The 21,502-nt window shown below is 53.8% G+C and overlaps 1 protein-coding gene across 1 annotated transcript; it reads right to left on the bottom strand.

Annotated features, from left to right (window-relative positions):
- Window positions 1–7,182: 7,182 nt before the first annotated feature.
- Window positions 7,183–20,187, bottom strand: PARM1 (prostate androgen-regulated mucin-like protein 1). Its single transcript, XM_064150408.1, has 4 exons — window positions 20,074–20,187; window positions 8,851–9,540; window positions 8,061–8,139; window positions 7,183–7,467 (listed from the first exon to the last, which is right to left on the bottom strand). The coding sequence occupies exons 1-4, from the start codon at window positions 20,120–20,122 to the stop codon at window positions 7,383–7,385; spliced, it is 903 nt and encodes a 300-aa protein (XP_064006478.1). The 5' UTR covers window positions 20,123–20,187; the 3' UTR covers window positions 7,183–7,382.
- Between the last annotated feature and the right edge of the window lie 1,315 nt (window positions 20,188–21,502).

Genomic DNA, 21,502 nt, shown 5'->3' with positions numbered 1-21,502 from the left:
AGGAAGGGGGCACCCACAGCCACTCTGAGCAACCTATTTCCAGAGTCTGACCAGTCTGAGCCAGACTCTCCGTCACAGTGATTTATGGACAAGCTGGAGAGGGAGTCCTGTGAAAAGTGAAATGAGCAGCTTGTGTCATCCCAGTGAGCTTAAAGGAGCACCTGGTTTCTTCATGCCTCAGCCCATGTCTGTCTTCTCCTGCCCCAAACCTGCCCCCACCACCCTGCTCCTGAACTCCAGGTGTAGATGGCTGCTGGGTGTGGTAGGCTTGCCCACCCTAAATGGGGGCTGCATCACCACCCCAGTGCCTGTACTGGTGAGCCTTTGGGCAAGGATGCTGTTACCCACCAGGTCAAGTGGACATCACTGAAAGAAAAGGCCTTCCAGGGAGAACCAGGAGGAGCACTGGTGCCATGAAAGCCTGAAGGCTGGCAATGATGATGGCCTCGCAGGACCTGAACCTCTTCAGCCATCAATCCAGACTTAATTAAAAACCCAGAGTAGGCAAATTGTCCCTGCAAGCAGCTGCTGAGGAGAAGCAGATGCAGCAACTTGCTCATTATCTGGGTGGAATAAATGTTTGAAGGGAGAGCTCAGTCCAGGGGTGCTGCTGAGGTCATGGCCTTGTGAGTGGAGACAGCTCATGGGGTGTGTGTGTGTGTGTGTGTGTGTGTATGAATCCATGCTGAAGATGAATGGATGGTGGATATTACTGAGGACAATGCAGGCTTGTGGCTCACCAAAGTGAAGGTGGAACTTGTGGCTTTTTCAGCTATTGCTTCCAGAACCTTCTGCTCATTACCAGCAAATTGTTTCCTCTGTGCTGTGAATTTTGGGGAGGGGGGGAGTTGTGTGTTGTGTTAGGTGGTTTTTTTTTCCATGCAGAGGTCCTGTCAGTTCTCAGCCAATAAATAAGGCCATGGTGCAGCTGGGCAGCCAGCTTTGGCACACTCTGGAGCAAACCAGGCTATGATTGTTCTGCTAACTCTATAAAGTTCTGCTGATGCAGGCCACAGCCACGTAGATCTGATGCTACATTATAAGCTGATTTTATCCCAGCTGCAAATACTTCTCTTCGGGTTCCAACCACAAGAGGAGGCTAAGAGAAAAACTTTAGTTGAGCTGAGCTTTGGAAGAAACAGCTCCCTCCTCAGCTGGACTTTTTTTGCTTTGGGTTGAGAAGGAAAATTATCTTGGAGGTGGGATCTAGCCGGTTTGGGCCTTTTGTTCTGCTCTTTGTGTTTACCTCTGCACGGTGGGAGGGGGACAGCTGGTGAACCTGATGCCACCAGCTCAGCTGCTGTGTCCTGCATTCATTTTGGCACCAAGCCCTTCCTTCTCTTTGCTGGGGAAAGAAAGCTCATGGTACAGCAGGAAAACAAATAATTTTCCAAGATGATAAACGTAGAGGAGAACATGGGCAAGGAGCTGCAGCGTGAGCTGGAAGGTGCAGCACTGAGCTTTGCTGCCCTGTCCTGTGGAGGTGTTGGATACACTCTGCCTTTGAGGGGTGAGGAGAGTCCTCATGTGAGCAGTGCTGCTGTGTAAAGTGGCTTTCATGCCCATATCCCCAGCTGCTCCAGACTATGGGTCTAGAACTCCAGGGAGGCTGATCTCCTGCATCCTGACCCTTCCACTTGGATGGAGCAGCAGGGTCTGCTCAGCCTCTTCATGGCTGTGGGGCAGTCAGACCTTGATTCCTAGAAGTGGGAGCTGGTGCTTCTTCCCATCCTCCCTGTGGGCTGACATCAAGGGGAAAGACAAAGCACTGACCTTGGGGTGTTTCCCTGGGGTGGGCACAGTGTCACCCACCTCCATCCTGCGGTGTGCTCCCTGAGTTTGGATGTGCCCAAGCAGCAGAGCACTGCCAGGAGCAAGAAGGACGCTTGGCATCAGAATGCTTTGACGATCGCTGGCTGAAGGCAGCGTGGTGGCCTGGCCACCAAAACTGCCCCTAAGTCTGGAGGGCATAGCAGTGAGCTTTCAAAGAGAAGCATAGAATGGTGGGGGTTGGAAGGGACCTCTGGAAACAGAGTCCAACCCCCCCTGCTAGAGCAGGCTCACCCAGAGCAGGCTGCACAGGATGGCATCCAGGCAGGTTTGGAATGACTCCAGAGATGGAGATTCCACCACCCCTCTGGGCAGCCTGTTCCAGTGCTCCACCACCCTCACGTTCCTTGTCATGGTCAGATAAAATCTCCTGTGTTCAGGTTTGTGCCCCTTACCCCTTGTTGCTGCCTCCTGTTACCCAAACTCGAGCCTTGCTGGCTGCTGTGGGGTGAAGTCAGGAGCAGAAGGGATTGTCACTGCCATGTGGGAAAAATGTGGTGTTCCAGCAGGCACAGGACTGCAGGCACCAACAAGGTCAGCAGAGCTATTAATAAAGCCAGGGCCTGCCCAAGTATGTGGCACTCAGGAGAGGGACTTGTTCAGCCAACACATGAAGTGAGGCAGGACCTGGGGGCCTCAGCTGAGCCCTCCAGCCCAGTAGGAAAGTGCAGGGCAGTGGCTTGGAAGTGGAGAAATGCTTGTCCCAATTTGGGGCTAGAAGAATAGGTTTGATGGCTCCATGGTTTATTGCTTGCTGGCAGAAAGCAGGTAAGTGTGGTCTGATGGCCTTGGCTCCTAGAACATTGTGGGGGAAACAGGGATGCTGCATATTGAACCTCCTCTGTAGTCTTCTTCTCCTGTGGGCTCCCCTCCAGCTGACTGCACACCCAGGGCTGGGTGTGTGGCTGCACTGCTGGAGCTGGTGGGGTGCTGAGGTGGTAGCCAGAGCTGGTGGATGCTGCACTGGTGGCCATGGCTGTGAAACTCGACCCAAAACTCAGTGTGTGGTTTGGAACTGCACGCCCAGGAGCAATTGGAGACAGGCAGGGAGAGCTCTGCTGCTGGCCCTCACCTCTTGGGTTAGGTGAAGCTGTTCAGGCTCCTCCTTGCTTGAACACACTTCAAATCCTCTGTCCCACAGCAGAATCACAGAGTGGTAAGGGTTGGAAGGGACCTCTGGAGATCATCCAGTCCAACCCCCTTGCCAGAGCAGGATCACCTAGAGCAGGTTGCACAGGAAAGCATCTAAGTGGGGTTTGAAAGTCTGCAGAGAAGGAGACTGCAGGGGCTGGGGCTGATGTTTTGCCCCTGCCTGGCTGCTGAGACACCATCTGGGCTTTTTCTGTCCAACTGGAAGGAACGCAATTAGGGAGAGGCTGCTCTCATCCTGCTATTTATAACTCACAGGGCTAGCAAAGCATCTGTCTCTGCAGCTCCAGGCAGGGCTGCCTCAGCTCAGGGCTGTGCCAGGCCCTCCATGCTGGGGTGATTTCCATCCCTTTTCTCCTGGATGGTCCAGTTGGAGTGAAGTTTGTACCTGGGACTTGCAGCTTCTCACTTTACAAGGTTGTGAAAGAGTTGTTCTCTGATTCCTGAAGCTTTTGCAAGGAGTTGGCCCTGGTCTGGATGACAGAAGCTGGAGGAGAACCTCAGGGGGAACCTGGGGCACTGCCCTTCCCACTTTCCCCCTCCTGTTCATCTCCTACAGCTTTTGAGGACAGGAATCCCCTGGGGCTGATGGAGCTGCAAGTCCAGGTCTCTGTAATACAGGTGGATGGAAGAAGTCTGGGGGCTCTATGGAAAAAAAACACCCTTCCTAAAGCTGTGGAATAATGGATCATCTGAAGCCCTGTGAGAAATGGTTGTGCACTCAACACCTGTTTTTCTGGTTGTACCTGCAGGTAGCTTTGTTGCCAAAATAAAGTAAGAATTTAAACACCTGCAGCTCCTGGTTCTTTGTAGCAGAAGTTAAAGCAGCCTTTGTGAGCAATGGAGGTAGCAGGACAGTGAGTGGGCTCCAGAATGCCCTTAGGAGGTTGGTCACTCAAGGGTGAAGTCCCACCAGAGCCAAACTGCTGTTGGCTGTGCCCTTTGACCCAGGCAGAGCTCAAAGCTTCAGGCTGCTCTGGGCGTGCTGGGGTGATGGAGAGCAGAAGGCTTCCCCCACTTGGGTCTTAGCTTGTGTTGGGTGCCTGAGGCTGCTCTTGGCTGATAAAAAATAGAAAGGGCTAAATATCAAATCAAAAAGACCTCTGTAGCTTCCAGGAGGATAAACTGAATATGCTGAAGGTCAGTGGTTTTATCTGAGGTAGTTGTGGGGCATGAGAGAGGGAAGGTGACAGCTTCCTTCTTGCTTGAGAAAGGACTTTTGAATAGGAGCTGGCACCTGAAGGTGACATCAATCCAGCAGTGGATGCCCAAACAGGCTATGGAAACAGGCTATGTTTGGTCCCCACATTGCAAACTCTGTCGGGTTTGTGGTGGGAAATCACTTGTTGGAGGCTGGAGCTGTAGGAACATGAGGTGCAAAGCCAAGGTGATGCCTTCAGCTCTGGTCTGAGCCGCTGAGTGCTTAACACTTACTTACTCCATTAATTCCAGGGATGCCACTTGGAAACGTGTTGATGAGCTATTAGCACACTGACAGGCAAGCAAAAATAAAACACAATTAGGGAGGCCAGAGGCAGCCTGGAAATAGTGATGGAAGCAGGTTCCCAGCTCTCTGGTGGGGACAAGGCAGGAGAGCTGGAGAGGAGTCAGGCCATCTGCTGTGCTGGTGCCAGACTCTGGCTGCCCGAAGGGCCAGGGAAGGGGATGTTCTGCACTCAGCTATGTCAACTATTTTCTCTGTATAAATAAAATCTCTCTGAGATGAAACTGAGCCAAAAGGGGGTGGGGGGAGGTAGGAAGCCTTTGGGGAAAAGGGGGAGTTGCTATTTTTGTAGATAAACTAAGCTGGTGGTAGAGTTTTCCTGCCATGGTAGTGTGGGAGGACAGACATCCCCCAAAAGTGGAGGGTCTGAGGTGGGAAGAGGATAGGGGTGTTTGCAGCCATCACCTTCAGCACAGGCATCCTTCCTTTGCGAGCATCATCTCTCACCACAGAATCCTGGAAGGCATTGGGTTGGAAGGGACCCTCAAATATCAGCAGGTCCACCCTCCCTGCAGTCAGCAGGGACATCAACTAGATCAGGTTGTTCAGGGCCTCATGGAGTTTGACCTTGAATGTCTCCAGGGATGGGGCCTCCAGCACATTTCTGCGCAACCTGTTCACAAAGAGCTTTTACCACTTGGCAGCTGCAGCTGTTGTTTTTCAGGCTGTCCTGTGCCTGGGCCCTGGCTGGCACAGGGGGCTGGAGACATAAACACATCCTCCACGGCTCAGGGGGGGACGTGGTAGGAATAACTGAACTATAAAGTGTGGTGTGGACACCGTGGAAAGCCCTTTGGTGAACTCCCAGCATCAGAGCTGCCTGCTCAGCATCCATCCTGCCACAGACCCTATTTGGTGGCACTCCTGAAGTCCCTAAATCCAGGAGGCAGCTGAATCTGGCTGCATGCTTCTGGGCAGACAGGTTGGGATGAAGCTGTTGAAGCTCAGTGGAGATGCTCTAGGCTTTACATGGTCCTACCATAAATCATACCCATACATGCTCCCAGCCCAAACAGTTTCCCAGGCTGGCTGTGGTCTGAAGGGAAAAGACCTTTTAAGATCATCATAAGCATTATTATCCAAAATATGCTTTGTTCTCTGTTTCTACCCCACTTGAACTCACTGAGGGTGAGGAATAGCTCGATATCCACAGCTTAGTTCCACCAAACCCTACACTCAGGTCTCACTTGAGCCAGGTGGGACTGGAGCCAGTCTTCAGCCACCCACCCAGCATGAATATAATAAAGGAGGGGAAAGGACAGGGCAGTGGATAAGCTAAGAAAGACCAGGATGGAAGAGGAAAAAGCAGAATGATTGTGTTTCCTTTTGAGAAGTGGAGCTGGAGGAGATGTCCTCCTTTCTCCTGACCTTTTCAGGTGCTGTTCTGGTGCCAGCTGCATTTATTACACTGGCTTGATGAAAATTAGGAGATGATGCATCTGTTGCAGGAAGCAATCATGCAAACGCCCTCAGCTTTGATGTTCCCCAGGTTCAGCAGCCAAGGCAAAAGGCAGAGCCTGTTCCCCAGCAGATTAACCTGAAGCAGACCAACGCCTGTGTTTCAGGTCAGATGGCAGCTCCTGCCTCAGCTATCTGCATCCCATAGGGAATGGTGGCTGATCCTTGCTTGCCCCCCACCCCTGCAGTAGCCACAAATGCCCTGCTTGTTTCAGGGCTTCAGCAAAGAGGTGTCTCAGAGGACACCCTGAGGAGCCTCCCCACACAAGCAAACAGGGCCAGCAAATGCTGCAAACTATAGAAGCATGGAATTGTTTGGGTTGGAAAAGGTCTCTAAGATCATCCAGCCCAACCATCGACTCCACACCACCATGGCCATCAAACCAGGTCCCCAAGTGCCATGGCCACATGTTTCTTGAACACCTCCAGAGATGGTGACTCCATCACCTCCCTGGGCAGCCTGTTCCACTGCCTGACTCTGATCCCTACCTGCACAGGGGTGCCTGCTCCAGGAGCTCAGTCATGTCACCATCTTGCCGAGGGTCTGCAGGAAGCAGCTGATCTACAACCCCAGGGTGACAGTGACCAGTCCTGGGGGCTTAGTGGGATGCCCTGAAACCTTTGATCACCATTTAGTGCTGATTTATCTATCAAGGCTGAGGCTTTGCTTTTCATTGACATCCTGGAGACAGAAGTGGTAAAGAGAGGGGATGTGGATGAGGAGGCTGAGGAGTGACCATCTACAACTTCACAAAGCAGGCTGGAGACAGGTTGTGTCTTCTCCCAAGGAACAAGCAAGAGGAAATGGCCTCCAGTTGCACCAGAGGAAGTTTGGGTTGGATATTAGGAAAATTTCCCTCACCAAAATTGTTGTGAAGCCTTGGCCCAGGCTGCCCAGGGCAGTGCTGGTGCTCCCACCCTGGAGGGACGTGAAAGCCACGTAGATGTGGTGCTGAGGGACATGGCTTAGTGGTCACCTGGCAGTGATAGGCTGACAGTTTGAGTCCATCTTAAGGGTCTCTTCCAACCTAAGGAGTTCTGTGAGACAGGAGACCCCTGCCCACTGCTGCCTCTGGCTGAGCAGCCCCCATGTGTCAGTGTCACCCCCACGCCCCAGGCCCTGGAGCAGCAGCCTTTTAAAGGATGCCATGATGCTGGCTGACCCTCCCCCATCCCTTCCCCCTCTGGAATTTGGGTTCCCTTGCCTACAAGCCAAGCAGCCAACATGTCCTGGGGACCAGTTTCCTACGCAAAGGCCAACATTCAAGTTTATTGTGGGTGCCACACTCCCACCCACCCTCCAGTTGCCTGTCACCTGCTGGACCCACCATCATCCAGCCCTCAGCAGCGGCTCGGTGCCTGGACATCTCCTCACCAGTGGAGAGGCTGCTGCAGAAGCACTTATAAATTAAGGATTTGGTTATTTTTCTCATCATTCCTGCTAGGAGTCATCATAAAGAGGGTTGTTGTAGTTGCCCCAGGAGCCATAGTCGTGGTCATCCAGCAGCCTGCCGTAGGAGGAGTGCCTGGCAGGGGAAAGCAAACCAGCCCAGTGTCACCACTTGGAGTGGCTTAGGAGTTATTCTTCCCTAGGCCAACAAAAAAACCCCATGCAACTCTTCACTATGTCAAGCTTTGGGATGTTTTAGCAGGCAGCACCAGGACACAAAATAAGCCCAGGCAGGATTTTGCTCCAGTTGAACCAGATTGGGACATACAAGGGAGTTAAAAAGACCTTTGCTCATCTCAGCTGTCAGCCAAGCCTCATTCCAGCTGCTTTGGCACTGCTGTTTATTGTCTAAGTCATGGGGAGCCCCGTGGCAGCAGCTTGCCCTGGAGATAATTACTGGTTATGACTGTGCTGAGCAACATCTCCAGCAGCTGAGGGAGGCTGCTTTAAAAGTGAGGAAGAAAAACAGCTTTTGCCATACAGATGCAGTGGAAAATGCAGCCCTGCTGGAACAAGAGGCTGCCCATCACTGTGATGCCTTTGGGGACAGCATCTTCCCAAAGCATCTTTGGGTTTTGCTCTGGAGTAACACCTAAGAGGGGCTCCATCCTCAGGGGAGGGTCCACAGCTACAGCATCCCACCAGGCAAGCACTCCAAAACAGCCTTACCTGATCTTGAGGCATGCTGCTGCTCCAAAAACCAGCACCACCACCACGATGACTGTCATAGTTATGGCCACGATGCTCCCTGTGGAGGGTCCATCAGAAAGGGCAGTGCTCAGTCCCCAGCCCCACAGCACGCACCCCACACCCCAGCTGCTCCCAGCACACCTTTGCTAAGTCACCTCTGATGGAGGGGAACTTTCCCTCACTGCTTCCCAAAGCTCCCATGAAGGCTGCTGGGCATCCCCTACATTTTCACAGGGCAGGTGGATTTGGGATAAGAGAGCTTTGCACTCACACCTTGAGACTCCTCCCAGCACCAGGCAGCATTTAGCGGTGAGCTAAGGCTAGAAGGTGCTCCAGAACCTTCCATTTTCTGACCTTATGAAGCACTTTAAGTTATTTGAGCTGGCAGAAGATGACAAGTGAAAGCTAGTGTCAGCTTAGTGAGATCTCCAAGAGGGAGGACAAAACCCTCCACCTTCCTAAGCCAGGCTGCTCTCACTGGCCAGGTACTTGTTTCCTCTCGTCCTTAAGCGTTTGAAGTCACAGCTGTGACTGAGCTTCTCATTCACATCTCTGAGCAACTGAGGTTTGGTGTCTACAACTCTTTGTCTCCACTGGTGGAGCAGATGCCACAGGCTGCTGAAGGAAAGCTTTTGCTGAAGGGTGCCCTCAGAAGGTTGCCCATCTCTTCCTTTCCAATTTGGGGGAGGGGGGGGGGGGGGTCTGCCCCTCTTACCTAAGCCCCTTGAGGTTGACATTATGCATGCACACAGAGGGTGGTGGCACTCACCTGTGCTCAAGGCCCGTGGCACCTCTTCCATGATGACTCCAGTGGGCAGAGTGGTTTTGCTGTTGGCTGTGGCTTCGGCTGCAGTGGAGCTCATCACAGTCACTGGGGGGAACTTTGGCTCCGTGGCCAGGCCTGATGCCACAGGCATTGTCCCCACAGAAGGGACATCCTTGGTCAGCACTGGTGTCTGGGTGGTGCTGGGCTTCATGAGGACAGGTGTTGGGGACAAGAATGTCCCAGGGGATGAGTACAGGTCAGCAGTGGGCAGGGAGGAGGAGGGTGATGCAGGTATACCCTGGGGGCTGGGAGCTGCCCCCAGATCTGTTGTGCCCCTTGTCGAGCTGGTGGCATTTGCTGTCCAAAGGTCTGGGGTTGTCTCCGAGGTGGATGGCACCAAGCTGGGGTTGGAGGCTACACGTGGGCTGCCTGCTGTGGTGATGGAGCTCATGGTGGCAGGGACAGGAGTGGGGGACAGTGCAGCTGTGGTGGTGGCATTGTGGTCATCCCTCTCCAGGGGCCCAGAGGACATCCTGTCTTCAGCAGGTCCTGTGGACACGGACAGCAGGGGCTGGCCAGGAGCTGGCGTGGGGACAGCAGCATCCTCGAAGACTGGCACCTCTAGGATCCCCTCAGAGGAGAAGGGAGGGCTGGTGGGAGCAAGGGGGGATGCTGTGGAATCATCACCCAGCCCTGGAAGCGAGACAAAGAAGTATTAGCCACAGGGAAATCCTTGGGGTAAGCTGGGCTTTGGGTGAACGCTGAAGGGGTTGGGAATGAAGCTGTAAGGAAGTTCATAGGTTCTAAAGTGCTGAGAGTCACCTGAAAACAAAGAGCTGGAAGAGCTCTGCATAGCCAAGGGTGAGCTTGGAACCAGGCCAGCTGCCCCAGCATGAGCCAGCACCATTTTTCCCCAAGACTAAGATCCCCCAAGCAGCTCCTCCACCTTCCCAGCAGAGCAGTGAGCTCCTCCTCAGCAGCAGCCACCCTGCAGCTGGCAGCAGTAGCACAAAACACTTCTTTCTCCTCTCCCCTCGTCCCCTTGTGCATTCATTTGTCTCCATTCCCTAGCATCAAGATGAGTCATTTTTTCCCCTCTGTCCCCACCAGCAGACCCCCCCATCCCCACCCCTTTTCTACTCTACAGGGATAAACTCAGCACTGGGCCAGCACTAGAAGCTCCACCAGCATGGCTGAGCTAAGAAGCTTGTGCCAACATCAAGTGACATCAGGAGGGATTTTCATTCCCAAGTTTTCACTTCTTTACACTCCCAGACCATCCCAAGTCCAGCACTGGGAAGAGGAAGAACTTGCACTGGTGCCAGCAAGCTCCAATGAACTAATTATGAGTTTGAAGGATTTAAAAAAACACTGAAAGGTTCATTTTGTGGGACCCTGGAGCCAAGAGACAGAAGCTTGGACCTTTTCTAAGGGAGAAGCAGCAGCACAGACAACTCTCAGTGTTACAGGCTGGGGACAGAGTGGCTGAGAGCAGCCAGGAAGAAAGGGACCTGGGGGTGCTGGTAGATAGTAGCTGAAGATGAGGCAGCAGAGTGCCCAGGTGGCCAAGAGAGCCAATGGCATCCTGGCCTGGCTCAGGAGCAGTGTGGCCAGCAGGACAAGGGAGGTTGTTCTTCCCCTGTGCTCAGCACTGCTCAGGCCACACCTTGAGTGCTGTGTCCAGTTCTGGGCCCCTCAATTCAAGAGAGATGTTGAGGTGCTGGAAGGTGTCCAGAGAAGGGCAACAAAGCTGGTGAGGGGCCTGGAGCACAGCCCTGTGAGGAGAGGATGAGGGAGCTGGGGGTGTGCAGCCTGCAGAAGAGGAGGCTCAGGGCAGAGCTCATTGCTGTCTACAACTACCTGAAGGGAGGCTGTAGCCAGGTGGGGTTGGGCTCTTCTGCCAGGCAAGCAGCAACAGAACAAGGGGACACAGTCTCAAGTTGTGGCAGGGGAGGTCTAGGCTGGATGTTAGGAGGAAGCTGTTGGCAGAGAGAGTGATTGGCATTGGAATGGGCTGCCCAGGGAGGTGGTGGAGTCTCTGTGCCTGGAGATGTTGAAGCCAAGCCTGGCTGAGGCACTTAGTGCCATGGTCTGGTTGACTGGCCAGGGCTGGGTGCTAGGTTGGCCTGGATGATCTTGGAGGTCTCTTCCAACCTGCTTGATTCTACGATTCTCATGGTAGCTCCTTGTGAGCAGGAGCTTGCAGATGATCCAAGGCTGAGCATTGCTGGTGAGCACATAAGGGTCTCCTGCCCATCACCAAGCTGCCTCCCAAGGAGATGTTGTCAACCATCACAGCCAAACCTGCTGTGGGTGTCCCTGCAAAGTCAGACTGAAATGCCACCTGTGCAGGTGACACCCAAGGGAGCAAGAAAGGACCCAAGCTGCACTAGAGGTGCTGCAGAGGGGATGGAGCTGTTGCTGGCTCACCATGCAGCTCTGACTGCACACAGAGCTGCACCAAGGAGCAGTGGTGTGGGAAGGACTCAGGTTTGGGAACAGAGGCTGTGCAATGTGAGGTGCCTCACTGCTGAGCATTGCAGGCCACAGTCAGTACCTCATGCTTAAGGAGAGGTGGAAACACTGGGAGTGTAGAGATGGTAGGATGCAGCACCATGGAGCAAGGACTCACTAAGCCATGGGTTTGGGTGTTTTCAGCCATCAGTGCAAACAGAAGGCTGCAGGTGTCTCATACAGCTTCACTCAACCTGCACACCTTCAGTGGAGGAGGACAGCAGAAGGGACACCTCAGCCAAGGGCCTCCAGCTCACTGCAGCCACTGGGTATGTAGCACACCTCTCATGAAGGCATCTTCTGCCTAAAATCCTCAAACATACCCTTGGCCAAGGATTTAAAGCCAGCTCTGGGGCATGGCTTCTGCTAGAGCCCGTGGCAAGTAGGAGCACAAGTCCCTGGCACACTCAACCCCATTTTTTTTTCCCCAGGACAGGCACCTGGGAGATGCCTCTGAGCTTTCACCTTACTCAGCTCTTGTTCTGTTGAGGCACAAGGCTGGCAGACCTTAGGATAACAGAAAGGAGGTGGATGACAAGCTGGAGTCTGGTTACCAAACATGCCACCTGGCTCAGCACCCAGCCCAACCACAGCAGCAGGGCAGCACCCAGACGTCCTACCTCCTCCTTCCTAGCTTTCCAGAGCACCCTGAGTTCCTAAAAAGTTCCTGATGTCACCAGGGCACTCTGATGTCTCCTGAACCCTCAGGATCTGCTTGAACTTCGGAGGCAAACCGATGGGGACGTCAGAAAGTTGGCAGTGCTGCTGGCCAGGGTGAGTCAGGGAGTTTCTGATAAGATCTGAGGGGTATAAATTCAGAGGGTGAGCCAAAGCTGGCTGCAGGAACAAGCCCTGGCCGCTGGCTGAGCACTCCCAGCCAAGCAGGTCACAAGTCACAGAGACATCTCCCAGGAGAGCAAGCATGGCTGGAGGCAATACTGCTCAGCTCAGCCCTGCTTGTCCTCTTCTCCTGCTCCTGCATGGCCACTGCCAGCCAAGCCTTGGCTTCCAGTTCACTAGTGCTGCATTAATCTCTGCCTTTGCCAGCCCTCTTATTCCCCAGGCCATCATTCTCCATCAGCTTATCTGGGACTCAGCAATTGCCCTGGGGTGCAGCTCTCACCCACGTCACCCCTCATGGCCCTTTGCACTGCCAGAAAAGCCCCACTGGGATTCCAGAGTCAATGCAAGCTGCTTCTCAAGGGGGGCAGGGTAAAGGGACAACAAGGACCTGGCTGAGGAACCCCTGGGCTGATGCACCCACATGTTCTCATGGCACTGCACCCAGCTCATGGACAGCCTGGCACCGGGCAGCTGGGCATTCAGGAGAGCACACAGCCTGTCTGCAAGCCCAGTCCTCTCCCAACACACCTGAAAGGGCACAGACAAGCCAAGGGGGGGGGGGTTCCTTCTTTCTCCAACACCTGTTCTCTAGGAGCTGCAGCTGCGAGCAGGGACCAGAGCAGAGCACCGAGGCAAGGGACAAAACCACCACTGTGAAACTTCACCACGTCAGAGGCTAAAGGCCCCCTCGAGCAGAGGCTTCCAGAGGGCCTGAAGGATTTTCCCTGCCAGGGGATGCCAAGCATAGTTCAGCCCCGAGGAATCTGCTCATCTAAGGCACTTAAGGCAGTTGACCACCCTGCTGGAATCTGGCTCAGAGGCAGGCAGGGGGCTGCCAGGACAAGGTAAGTGCCTCAGAAAGCAGCAGTGTCACAAGAGCTTTGTGAGGTCATTTTGCCTTCCCTAGGAGGATGGAAAAGAGCCAAGAGGAGAAAAAGCTAAATCCCTCTGACTCAAATATCTTGTTCCTTGTTAATCCTGCTGACCTGCCAGCCCAAGGAGCAAACCATCCACCTGCTGGATTACCTCCCTCTCTTCTCTGCATGCTCTTCTCCTGGCTTCTGTAAGCCACACAAAAGTGAAGGTCTCAGCCTCGCAGAAGCTGGAAGCTTCCTGTGCTGTGCTTGGGAAGCAGCTGCCTGAGCTGGGCTGGCAGGCTCTCCAGCAGTGACTCTCTCAGGCACTCCAGAAGCAATCACAGCAAGCTTTGAAATTGTGCTGCCAGCTGAAAAGCAGCATAAAAAAAGACAAGAGAACATCTCCAGCCCCAGTGAATGACATCAGATGGAGCTGCTATGCCACAGCAAACAAACAGCCACTGATAAGGCAGAGATGGAGCTTTTAACAGGCTCCTCTTCATGACTCATCACATCTGATGTAACTACCAGAAGGTCCACATGACCTCATCAACACAACACATGCCTGCTCTCAGCCTGAATTAACCAAGGCACCCACAACCCCAGCTGCAGCGGGTGATGCTCCTCTGGCAGCCAAAGTCCCAGAGATAATGAGTTTCTGCAGCAGTAATATGATTTCCTCTCCCTCCCAGCAGCTTCTCCTGCCTGCACTCACTCAAGGAATCTGCCCATCCCTTCTGATCAAGATTTATAACACCAGAAGCAGCAGCCACTGCAACTAACAGGTCTGTTGGGCACCCACAGCAGCAGTGAGGCTGGGCACCACTTTCCAGGCTAGTTCAGCAGCTTCTTCTGGGACAGGAACCATCAAAAGCATATGACCAAGGCCATACTGAAACAAAAGTCCAGAGTAATCTCACTGGATGCCCACCAGATCTATCCAGAGCAGGCAAAGAAGGATGATGGCACAGCTCCATCCTCTGCTTAAGACAAGAGGATACATGAAGTTCTGGAGTCAGCACAGGAAACAACCAGAAGAAGCACCAGAACATCACCACAAAACAAAACTGGACCAACACAGGGAGAGTGATTGGCATTGGAATGGGCTGCCCAGGGAGGTAGTGGAGTCACTGGCCCTGGGGGTGTTCAAGCAAAGCCTGGATGGGGCACTTAGTGCCATGGTCTAGTTGAGTGGCTAGGGCTGGGTGCTAGGTTGGACTGGATGATCTTGGAGGTCTCTTCCAACCTGGTTGATTCTATGATTCTATGAAAAGGCCTCCACTATGCACCCACCATACCTGAGCATGATAGAGCTCTTGCTCTTGGCCTAATGGGCACAAGGGTCCCTAGTGAGGCATGTTGGGGTGGTTAAGGGCTGTTAGCACAGCTGGGGGCTCAGATATAAAAGTTGGTGGCTGGAGCTGTGTCCTCTCTGTGTAGCAGAGGGAAAAAAAAACCATCAGTGAATGTTTGGTTGTAGGTGGTGGTGCCAGTGAGGGAAAACATCCACACTAGGGTGACTTCTTCTGTTAGCTTAAGAGGAGCAACTGGACCCTAAAATCTAAGATAAGTTGGTGTGGCTCACTCTGGGTGATGTGTTTGGTGGTGCACAATCTTCCCTGACCTTCTGCAGGTCCTATGTTATAGAATGGAATCATAGAATCAAGCAGGTTGGAAGAGACCTCCAAGATCATCATGTCCTACCTAGCACCCAGCCCTATCCAGTCAACCAGACCATGGCACTAAGTGCCTCAGCCAGGCTTGGCTTCAACACCTCCAGGGACAGCAACTCCACCACCTCCCTGGGCAGCCCATTCCAATGCCAATCACTCTCTCTGACAACAACTTCCTCCTAACATCCAGCCTAGACCTCTCCTGCCACAACTTGAGACTGTGTCTCCTTGCTCTGTTGCTGCTTGCCTGGCAGAAGAGCCCAACCCCACCTGGCTACAGCCTCCTTTCAGGTAGCTGTAGACAGCAATGAGCTCTGCCCTGAGCCTCCTTTTCTCCAGGCTAAACAACCCCACCTCCCTTAGCCTCTCCTCACAGGGCTGTGCTCCAGGCCCCTCACAGCTTTGTTGCCCTTCTCTGGACACCTTCCAGCACCTCAACATCTCTCTTGAATTGAGAGGCCCAGAACTGGACACAGCACTCAAGGTGTGGCCTGAGCGGTGCTGAGTACAGGGACAGAATAACCTCCCTTGTCCTGCTGGCCACACTGCTCCTGATGCAGGCCAGGATGCCATTGGCTCTCTTGGCCACCTGGGCACACTGCTGCCTCATCTTCAGCTACTATCTACCAGTACCCCCAGGTCCCTTTCTTCCTGGCTGCTCTCCAGCTGCTTCTAACCAAGTCATGATCACAGAATCACAGAATCAACCAGGTTGGAAAAGACCTCTAGGATCAGTGAGTCCAGTCCATCACCTAACCCTTCTAATGAACTAAGCCATGGCACTGAGTGATGACACAGTAGCCCTGGCTCTGTTGGCCCTGCAGCACGTGGTGGTTTATGACCAGATTAAGTGATGCAGAGCAATAAAACAATTCCTCTTTCAATAGAGGCCAAGAGCTTCCTGTTTATGACCTGGGTGGCTTGCTTTTGGTTTCTGTGGCTGGGGATTTCCTTCCCTTGCGCTGGTTTCCTTGCAGGTCCCTCCCCTCCCCTCGCTCATGCTCCGGTGTAGCGTTCATTTAGGGACCTTCTCAGTGGCACAACTGCCAGCATCGAGCTGCAAAAGGCAAAAGATCTCCTCGTGGTGGCTATAACTGAACAAAACTGGGGTTTGCTTTGGGTCCAACTTGTCCTTCAAGTTGTTCAGCGCTGAGTCTTGCCTCACCTTCTCTGTCACCAGGTAATTTGGTCTTTGCTGGTGATCATTTTCCTCCTCTCTTGTTGGAGGGGCCCATCTGCAGTCAGCAGGGGTCTGACTAAGCTTTGCACTGATTTGGGAGAAGGAAACAGGATGCAAAGACTTTGATCTTGTGTTTCTGTTTCACTTCTTCTGGGCCACTGTTGCAGAGCCCTGCCCTCTTGTCCCTAAGAAATGAAAGTGATCTGGGATCATCTCTGTTGGATCTAAGCTCTGTCTCAGACCCAGCAAGCTCTTCATGCCATGCCAGAGGTAGCACCCAGCTGGGTTGGCACTGTGAAATGGTAACTCTTAGACATCCATGGCTGCTGTTGAGCCTCAATGGATAAACCAGGGCCAGCATGGTGTCTCTCCAGGCCTGTAGCAAAGCAACAGCACTGCAGGTGTGTGTTGGTGACCTGTAACACACTGTGGTAAAGGGTTGGACTTGATGATCTGTGAGGTCTCTTCCAACCTTGGTGATACTGTGATACTGTGATCCTAGCAGGAGCAGCCCTGGATGATGTGCTGCTGCCATGCTGCCTGCTCAGCTCCTGCTGCATTGCCTCTCTTTTCAAGGCCAGGTTGTGTTGGTGGTGATATAAGACCAGATGCAGGAGGAGAAAGAACCCAAGTGGGACAGCCAAGAAGCATCAAGATCATCAAGGTAAACAACAAAGCTGCAGAAAGAAGCCAAGGCCATCAGGTCAGATGAATCTGCAGTTGCTCTGATGTACTGGAGAGCTGAGCTGGCTTCTTGCATGATTAGTTTTCTTCTGCTGCATAGTCATTAAGTGGTTTAGGTCTAATTGTTCCAAAGCAGGAAACTTTCTGTAGCTAAGAGAAACAGCTACATGCTGGGAGCCAATGTGCTGTCTCCACAGGCCCCTCACCATCCAGAGGCCCTGTCTCTGGGGGAGAAGCTGTCCCAAACATGCAGCTAGCCAGGGCACTCTGGCAATGTCCCTTGGCAGCCCTCCTTGAGGATGCTGAGGAGTCACCGCTGAGCAAACCCATCAGTGACCACCTCCTTGGATGTTTGGCTTGTACCAACATCTCTGTTAGATGCCTCTTTGCAAAAGGCAAGGGCAAACTCAGACACATCAACCTGGGTGCTTTGGGCAAGCTGGCAAGGAGAGGCTCCAAGGGAGATCTTCACTAGATGGTGGGTCATGGCCTGGCTTGGGAGCAGCAGCTGCTCTTCTCCAGCCTATTGCATAGGAGGAAGGAGCAAACAGTGGGGGCTGACTTGCTCTTACAGCTTTTTGAGACCCTGAGGAAGCCTGCTGTAAGCAAATTGCTCCTGAAGAACCAGGCAGACAGCTTCATCATCATCATACAGCCTCTGCTCAATCCAGCTAAAAAAGGAATAAAAATAGTTGCCTACATGATACACAGTCCTTGTGACCAGTTCCTTCCTTGCCTGGGGCAGGTCCAACTCCTCCTCAGGCACCAACCTGCCCTAAAGCCCAAAGTCCAGAGCAAGGGCAGTTGGTTGCCCAACAAACCCACCCATCACAGCAGCTGCAGAACTGGGTGGCCCTTCGTGTAAAGAAAACACCCCCTCCCCAGCACTGTGCTGCTTCACTGTTCAACTCATGAAGCACTTGGTGCTGAAGTCACAACGAAACTGGAGCAAAAAAGAAAGTGGAGAATGTCTTAGAGGTTTTTCTCCTGAATGACAAAGCAACCTGTGGCCACTGGGCTGCAGCCAGAGGTGTCTGATGAAGATCAGTGGTGGAAAGCCTCCATATTCCTGGAGAATCCCTGTCTGACAGGGCCCTGTGTCCTCCCTGGGGTATGTTGACAGGTTGTCACCTCACCTAGTGGCTTTAGCCCACAGTGTGGAAGCTCCTCTTGGCACGAGCTTTGCCCTCATTAGGAGCAGAGGCTGACAGCACCAGCACCTTCTGAAGTGATTTTTGCTTGATTTCAACACAAGATACTTCCAGATCTTTTATGTTACAGGTTTCAAACAAACCCCTCATGATTCACTTGCCTATCTTGGGTATGGCTCTGGAGCCAGCCAGATGTGCTGGCAAGCAGCAGCTCAGCCCAAGTGACAACTCACCAGCCAACTCATTCTGCTGGCCAGTGGCTAATTGCTGCTTCCAGGAGCAGACTTTGAGATGCATCAGCTTCATCCCAGCCTTCCCCAGAAAGGGAAGCAATTGGGTTCAGCACAGGAATTGTTTAACATCTTCAGGTTAAGTGATGCAGAGCAATAAAACAGGCTGAAACTGTTGCTCCTTTGGATTGGGTGAGGGGAGGATCTCCCCTGTCCTTCAGTTCACAGCCAGGAGTGCTTAGAGCTTCATCTCCTCCACGGCAGCTCAGAGCAGCTGAAGTGGGTTTGGGGGTGCACCAACCACTTGCATAGGATTGGGCATGTCAGGAAAGCAGAGCATGTTTGGATTTGCATCCAGAGAAGGAGTAACAACAGGATAAAAACTTCCTCATGCAAGATGCTCTTGTTTAATTCTGCGGCCAGGCAGAGCCCAGTTGTACTTCCCTCCTGCCCAGTGACATCCTGGCTACCACTAAGTCCTGAAGAATGAGCTTGGAGCATGTTTAAATCATGCCTCTTGCTTTCTCATGGCCGATATATGTATTTTCCAGTATTACTTCTATGTGGACAGAAAGATTTGGAGCTTTAGGGGTGTTTGGGAGCAGTCTGAGAGGCACAGTACTGTACTCCAGGGAAATTTTTCCCTGCTCCTCTGCCAAGCCTCGCTGGCCTTGGTGCTTCAGAGAGGGATGGTCGTGGGAACAGCTTTGGGTTTGACCTGAGTGCTGGGAAAAACCCGCCTCCCAACCCTCCAGTGACTGTGGGCTGGCTCCTAGCAGAGGCTGGTCACTTTCAAATGGGTGACCAGGCAGAAGATGGTGAAGGAGGTGAACTGCATTCCTAGCATCCTTGTGGAGCAAAATATAGATTCATCCCAGGGATGCAGTTGCCCAGGGATGTGGTTGAGGCTCTGCCCCTGGGAACATTCAAGATCAGACTCAGTGTGACCCTGGGCAGCCTGCTCTAGCTGGAGGTGCCCCTGCTGACTGCAGAGGGGTTGGACAAGATGACCTTTGAGGGTCCCTTCCAACCCAATGCAATCTGTGAATCCCCATCCCTCCCAAGTGCAGTCGCTGGGAAAGCAGAGAACCGAGAGCTCACGGGCAAACTCCCCTTCGCAAGGAGAAGGCTTTAACCAGCCCTCCCTCCCCTTGCAGTAGCGAGGTCACCTCACAGGGGAAGATCTCCCACAAGGTGACGTCGTTCAGGGCGATGGAGCCCCTGCGGACATAGCCTCCCCAGCTGGTGTCTGGGGAGACGGCTGGGGGGCTTTCGCAAGGAGCTCCGGAGCGGAGCCCGGCTCGGGAGCAGCTCTGCCCGACGTGCGGCTCCTTGCGCGCCTCCCTGCCGCTCGGTTATGCAAGAGCGTTTGTCACGGCCCCCAGCAGACCGCTCTTGGTGGTGCTTACCAAACCCCGGCTCACACCGAGGCAAAACCTGTCACTGGAAAGTGCTCGCTGTCACACCGCCTGCGGACTGAGCTGCCTCCCCTGGCTGGCTTCAGTGATGTCACTTCGGGTGTTTCTATAGGAGGGGGAGGTTAATTCTGCTGAGAGAGGGGGGCAGATGGAGGGGAGATGCCTTTAGCCGGTCGAGGAAAGCCCCTGGGTGCGCAGAAACCTCTCTAGTCATGGCCAGGATGAGTGATAAAAGCTCCTTCAAAGCAGCGAAGATGCCTGGAAGGGGATGCGAGGCTTGGGGGGAAGATGCTGGATGTCCCCTGAAGTTGTCCTCCTGCCCGCTGGCTTCAGGGACCCTGCCGGGGACCGCGCTGCGGGGCAAGGGATGAGGAAGAATTGCTGTGAAACCGCTCTCACTCAGCCCCACTGGTGCTGGGGGTGTGTGTGTGTGGAATGAGTGGGACCAGTGGGAACCAGTAAAAACCAGTAGAAGTCCTTCTCCAGGCATCTGGAAGCTGGGCTGCCCTTGGCAAGCGGGTGGCTGCCTTCCTCTCTGTCCCCATCACATCGCTTCCAGCCCTGCAACAGGGATCGCCGGTACCCCCAGTCCGGTAATTCCTCAGCCCTGTAGCGGAGGTCCCTGGTACCCCCCCAGCCCGGTGCCCCCCAGCCCGGTACGGCGGCGGGCACTTACCTGCCGGGAGGAGGAGGAGGGCGAGGAGAAGGCGGCAGCAGCAGCCCATGGTGCCGGCGGGGCTGGCAGCCGCGGCGAGAGGGACGGACACACAGCCCGGCAGCCCTGCCCCGCTGCCCGCCCGCTGCCACCGCCCCGGTCCGGCCCCTGCCGCCGCCCCCTGCTAGCTCCCGGCGCACAGCGGCACCTGCCGGTACCGGTCACCGGACGGGGCACCGCCTGTAGGGCATCAGCGGTGGGTATCAGGGACTGGACCCAGAGCACCGAGCGGTCCATACTGGGCGTGCATACTGGGACTGACGGATAGCAGCCGGCAGTCTGCCTTGGGATGAGGTACTGGGCGTCCGGTACCGGTACTGGCTGCTGAGCATCGCACCGGGAGCCAGCCCCAAGAGTGGCACATCAACAGTGAGGACCGGGCATGGGGAGCTCTTGTCCCAGCTGGTGGCACTGGGTGCGGTCTCAGGGTGCCCAGTGGCACTGCCACTTGTTCCCTCTTGCTCCTTGGGGTCATACTGAGTAGAATCTGGGATTTCAAAGACATAAATTGTAGGGGGGCAGCGTTCAGCCTGGAGAAGAGAAAGCTTCGTGGAGACCTTCTGCTGGCCTTTCAGGACTTAAAGGGGCTGATCAGAAAGCTAGGGACAGGCATTTGAAGACGTCTTGTTGTGACAGGAAAATGAGCAATGGCTTGAAACTGAAAGAGGGAAATTCAGAGTAGAGAGAAGGAAGAGATTTTTTACACTGAGGGTGGTGAAACCCTGGCTCGGGTTGTCAAGGGAAGTGGTGGGTGCCCCATCCCTAGAGCCATGCCAGGTCAGGCTGTTTGGGGCTCTGATCAACCTGCCTGAGTTGAAGATGTCCCTGCTGGGGACTTGGACTAGATGACCTTTAAAGGTCCCTTTCCAACCCAACCTGTGCTGTGATTCTATGTAAGGCTGTGTGTGCACTTTGCCAGGGCATCCCTCTCCCCTTGGAGGAACATGGAGCAGATACCTTCTCCTGCCATGGCTGGATAGGGTTGCTTCCTCCAGCTCCCAGTGCCCAAGGGATCCAGCCAGGAGGCATCTATGGCATAGCAGGAGGTACAAGTGCCATTTTTTCACCTCTGTCCTTCTGGAAGTGTTTTCAGGCTGAACTCATCTTCTCCAGGCTTCCACACGTTTGCACCAGAGAAGCATGCCCTCAGACCTGGGCCATGGCTGAGCTGTTTTCCACTGGGGTTACACAGCCATCACTTCTGTTGCATTGTGTGGCCTTTCCTTGGGATGGATCCTGGCTCCAGGCCTAAAACAGCAGGACACAAAATCCAAGTCATCTGGCTTGGATGGTGGCTGCCTTGTCGTACACAGAATTGGGCAGCACCAGCAGCTCGAGTGTCCTTGAAACCTTCTCTCCACTGGAGTGGGGGAGAAGTAGTGTCCTTATC

The sequence above is a fragment of the Pogoniulus pusillus genome, chromosome 10, assembly GCF_015220805.1.
Source record: "Pogoniulus pusillus isolate bPogPus1 chromosome 10, bPogPus1.pri, whole genome shotgun sequence".
Taxonomy (NCBI): domain Eukaryota; kingdom Metazoa; phylum Chordata; class Aves; order Piciformes; family Lybiidae; genus Pogoniulus; species Pogoniulus pusillus.
The sequence above is the reverse complement of the archived record's forward strand: the minus strand, read 5'-3'. Positions and strand labels throughout refer to the sequence as shown.